Source organism: Penaeus japonicus, unplaced genomic scaffold (genome assembly GCF_977035675.1).
Source record: "Penaeus japonicus unplaced genomic scaffold, GWHDUDI00000001_assembly GWHDUDI00000031, whole genome shotgun sequence".
Taxonomy (NCBI): Eukaryota; Metazoa; Arthropoda; class Malacostraca; order Decapoda; family Penaeidae; genus Penaeus; species Penaeus japonicus.
The window spans coordinates 17,021,229-17,026,228 of record NW_028234433.1 but is presented as its reverse complement, the minus strand read 5'-3'; the positions used below and the strand labels follow the sequence as shown (position 1 = coordinate 17,026,228).

Genomic DNA, 5,000 nt, shown 5'->3' with positions numbered 1-5,000 from the left:
CTAAGGAAGAAGGCCTCCTAAACTCCAGGAGGTCCGGCGGAGGAGGCGAAGGAGGCGGAAAGGGAAGAGTGGGAAAGACGATAAAAGCCCCTTTACGTCTGGTCTGTTTGCTACGCTCACGTCCGCAAAGCTGGGCGTATGATTTATTTATTTGTTTTATTATTATTATTTTTTTTTTTAATCACTTTATGTGCGGATCGAATATCATATAATTTTAGTATGAGTAATAGCTTATGTTGTGGTATATTGATGAATGTAAAGACAGAAACTATGATTGTCAAGAAAAAATAGTCAAGGAATTATATATATATATCATCAAAATTATCATGCCCATTATCATTACTTCATGCTTCACAATGATCAGATATAAAGTACAAGAGCTTAACTAACTTAACACCCATTTACCCTACTGGAGTAATCAAAACCCATATATTTCCGGTACAATATCTTCTTGTAATTTTTAAAAATACTTTTTGTCACTTCTCTTCAATTGACGCAAATATACACCTTAATCAACTCCCTATTTCATTCCATTCCAGGGTGGAGACCTGATCACCGAAGAAGGGTGGGAGAGGGTGAGGCTGACAGGACGCACCCTGAGGATCAAGGAAGTGACCACCACTGACCAAGGGACCTACGTGTGCAACGCTATCAACGGCTTCGGCAAGGAGACTTTCACGTTCCATCTCATCGTTATCGGTAAGGGAGGCTGGGATCTGCTGGACGAGGGGTGGGGGTGGGGGGAGGTTGAGTAGGGTGGGGGGGTAGGTGGGGTGGGATAGGGAGGGTGAGAAGGGTGGGGGGGACGGTGAGTAGGGTGGGATAGGGAGGGTGAGAAGGGTGGGGGGTTAGGGAGAGGTTGGACGGGTTGGGATAGGGATGGTGAGGAAGGTGGGGATAGGGGGTAGGATAGGGGGTACGGGGGTAGAGGGATAATGGGGTTTATCATAGATGTTAGGGTGAGGGTTGTTGAGGGGGGGGGGTCAGGGGGTTAGGGACGAGAGTGTCAAAGGGGTTTATGAGGTTGGGCTGCTTAGAGTGTCAGGAAGCCAGAGAGTCATCGTTGATTGCAGATTTATTAGATCTATTTTTAAAAAATCTATTGTATTATAGACCGCGGGGGAGAGAAGGGGTAGAAGGATAGGGAGTAAAAGAATATCAACAATAACATTTAAAACACGAGAAAGAATGAAAATAAAATTGTTATAAAGATAAGCTTGTGTTGCATTCAGCATCAGAGAAAACGTTAAAGAATGTAGGGTGACTTATGTATACAGGTGTGAGTGTATAACTAGGGCACTCATAACTGTGTCGATCTGATGTTTTGTTCTCCCTCTTCTCTCTCTCTCTCTCTCTCTCTCTCTCTCTCTCTCTCTCTCTCTCTCTCTCTCTCTCTCTCTCTCTCTCTCTCACTCTCACTCTCTCACTCTCACTCTCTCTCTCTCTCTCTCTCTCTCTCTCTCTCTCTCTCTCTCTCTCTCTCTCTCTCTCTCTCTCTCTCTCTCTCTCTCTCTCTCTCTCTCTCGCTCTCTCTCTCGCTCTCTCTCTCCCCTTCTCCCTCTCTCTCGCTCTCTCTCTATCTTTTGAAAATTGGTTATACAGTAAATTATCGTATTAGTCCTAGCCTTATCAAGTGATATTTATTCTTGAATAAGTCTTTTTAGTAAACCAGTCGCCATAGTTATCATTGGTACTGCGAAGGGATGGGAGAAAAGATATCAAAACTCTAGGGTGTCCATTCGCCAGGTTTCATTATATGCACGCGTATTAGTCCCGGCTTTTAACGTGATTATTAATGTGGTTGAGATAATTTATATACGAGGTCATTTGTATGATACAGTCTATTAAGTGTAATATTCTGCATGGCCGGACTATTATGTAGTTTTAGTCATCATTGAGTTTCATGGTGACCTAAATGTTATAAGATTTGAATGTATAATGCTTTAATTCTGAATGCCTGCAAAAGAAATGTTATTTGATGTATTTTTCCTTTTAGCAAAGCATTCACGGAATTTTAGTTTTGTTTTAATGAGCAAGCTGCGGGTCTTTTGCATATGATTAAGTTAGTGGATTTAATTCGTAGCAAATGAAGGGGGGAAATATTTTAATTGTACGTGCATGGTAATGCTCGTATGTGTCTGTGCGTTTTTTTTTTTTTTTTTTTTTTTTTTTGTCTTTTTCTTTCTTTCCCCTTCCTATCCTCCTCCTCCTCCTACTCCCCTTCGTCCTCCTACTCCTCCTAATCCTTCCCTCCACCTCCTCCTCTTCCTCCTCCTCCTCTTCCTCCTCCTCCTCCTCTTCCTCCTCCTCCTCCTCCTCCTCTTCCTCCTCCTCCTCCTCCACAACCTCCTCCTCCTCCTCCTCCTCCTCCCCCTCCTCCTCTTCCCTACCCAAGATCCAATGCACAAGTTGTTGAACTCCCCAATATTTGCTCCACGGTTAGTCCCCCCTTCCAAAGTTTATTCCAAGTTTTTTTTTTCTCTTTTTTTCGCTCTCTCATTTTTACGTATTTCCGAGTATGGGGTAGGGTGGGGTGGAGGGTAGGGGGTTATAGGGTGATAGGTTGGGGGGGAGGAGGAGGAGGAGGAGGAATTTTCCCCAATTATCCCTCCCCCTTCTTGATTTCTTTTCTCTCATGCCCCTCCCCCTTCTCTCTCTCTCTCCCTCCCTTCCTCTCCTTGTTCTTCCATCTTCTTTTTTTTTCTATTATTAAAGAGAGATATTAAAAACGAGTAAGTTGGAGGGGGGGGGGGACGGGATTGGAGGGAGGGAGGCAGGGATGGATGGAAGAAGAAGAAGAAAGAGAAATAGGGTGTGGGAAAAGGGGAAGAATAAGGAGGAGGAGGAAGAGAAGGTAAAGAGGAAGTAGAAAAATGGATGTTGGAGGAAATAAGATAAGAAGAGAGGGAGGGTATAAGAGAGAGGAAGAGAGAGATAAAGGGAAATGAGAAATAAAGAGAAAGGAGTACAAAGAAGGAGGAGGAAGAGATAGGGAGGAGAAAGGGAGAAGGGAAGGAGAAGGAGGAGGTGGTAAAGAGAGAGAGGGAAATGAGGGAGAGAGAAAGAAAGAGAGGAAAAAGAGGAAGAGAGAGGGAGGGAGGGAAATGAGGGATAAGGAGAAAGAGAGAAGCGAAAGGAAGAGCAAGAGGAGGAAAAAAGTAGGAGGTTGAAGAAGAAGAAAAGAGAGAAAGAGACATGAAGATGGAGAAGGAAGAGAGAGAAAAAAATGAAAATAAGGAAGAGAAAGCGAAAGAAGAAATGAAGAAGAAGGCAGAAAAAGGAGAAAGAGAGAAGGAGAGAAAGCCGGGGATGGGGGGGGGGAGGAGGAGGAGGAGAAGGAGATGACTAAGAAAAAAAAAAGTTTCCTAAGCAGGCGAAAGGGCCCGAGGCTAATATTCAGGGAGTTTGAAATTTATGCCCGAGACTCGAGAGGCGGGCTTTTCGCCAGACTCGGGACTCGCCTGGCAATCCGATCCGGGTTCTTTGTGCGGCGCTTCTGTTAGTTCTGTTTCGTCTTTGATTTTTTTTTTCTTTCTTTTTTTTTATTCTTGTTTTTTTGTGTCTTTTGTATCTTTCTTGTGTTTCGTTTTTGTCTTTGCCTTTCGTTCTCTTGTTTTCACTTTATTTCTTTTTCTTTTTCTTTTTCTTTTTCTCTCTTTCTCTCTTTCTCTCTTTCTCTCTTTCTCTCTCTCTCTCTCTCTCTCTCTCTCTCTCTCTCTCTCTCTCTCTCTCTCTCTCTCTCTCTCTCTCTCTCTCTCTCTCTCTCTCTCTCTCTCTCTCTCTCTCTCTCTCTCTCTCTCTCTCCTCTCTTCTCTCTACTTCTCTCTCTCCCTTTTCCCTCTCACCCTTTCTCCCACCCTTTCCCTCTTTCTCTCTCCCTCTCCATCTTCCCCTCCCCCCCTACTTTCTCTCCCTTTCATTTCTCCCTCCCTTTCCCTTTTCTCTCTCCCTCCTCTCCCTCTGTCTCTCTCCATTTTCCCTCTATCTCTTTCTTTCTCCCTTTCCCTCTTTATCTCTCCCTCCCCATTGTCTCTCGCACTTTTATTTAGATAATTTCTCCTTATTTTATTTTCCTTGGTTTTCAGTCCTCATTTTCTCTCTTCCCTTTCTCCCCTCATCTTTCTCCTTCCTCTCTGTCTTTCCCCTCTCCCCTCTTTCGCTCTGCTTTTACATCTCCATTCTTAATCCTTCTTCCCCTCTCTCTCTCTCTCTCTCTCTCTCTTCACATATCTTCCCTTTCCCCAATTCCTTCTTTATTGCCCCTCATATCTAATTCCCCTTTTCTCCGTTTTTTTTCTATCTCTTTCCTCCTATATGGCGTTTCTCGCTTTTATCGATGCCTTCCTGACAGTTTTGATTTGTTTTATCTTTTTCTTCTGCCTGTTTATTGCCTTCGCTTTCCTTTTATCTTCCTTTGGACTCGCGTCGTTATGGGGATGGTCTTCTTTTTGCCTTCTCGCCCTCCCTCTCATCACCCTCGTCTTTCCCTTCTTCTTCGTCTTCTTCTTTTTTACTACTACTACTACTTCTACTACTTTTATTATTACTACTACTATTACTACTACTATTTCTATTACTACTACTACTACTATTACTATTACTATTACTATTATTATTTCCACTGTTATTACTTCTACTACTATTTCAACTAGAACTACCGCCACTACTATACTTCTACTTTTATTACTACTACTACTACTAACGCCACTCCTACTACTATTACTAATGATAATAATGACAATGATAACGATGATAGTGATATTGATGCAACAACTCCCACTCTGCCTCCTGTTCATCATCATCACCATCCCTATTCTACTTTCTCTATTTCCTCCTCCTCCTCTGGAACGACTCCCCCTCCCCTCTCCCCTCCCCTCTCCCCTCCCTTTCGATCTCTCTCACTTGTTACGGTCTTCTCATCAGTATCCCCCCCCCCACCCCTCAAACACACACTTCTGCGAAGTGTGTGTTGGGGGGGGGGGGTAGGGGTAAATGGAGGA

At 43.6% G+C, this 5,000-nt stretch overlaps 1 protein-coding gene across 2 annotated transcripts in view; it reads left to right on the top strand.

Annotated features, from left to right (window-relative positions):
* LOC122265831 (fibroblast growth factor receptor-like 1) overlaps positions 1 to 5,000 on the top strand; it is a 281,381-nt gene that overhangs the window by 261,795 nt on the left and 14,586 nt on the right. For both annotated transcript variants that reach the window (XM_086555801.1, XM_086555799.1), the window contains one exon: positions 540 to 699. In XM_086555801.1, the coding sequence (XP_086411927.1) occupies positions 540 to 699 (160 nt within the window). The remainder of the gene's footprint in view (positions 1 to 539; positions 700 to 5,000) is intronic.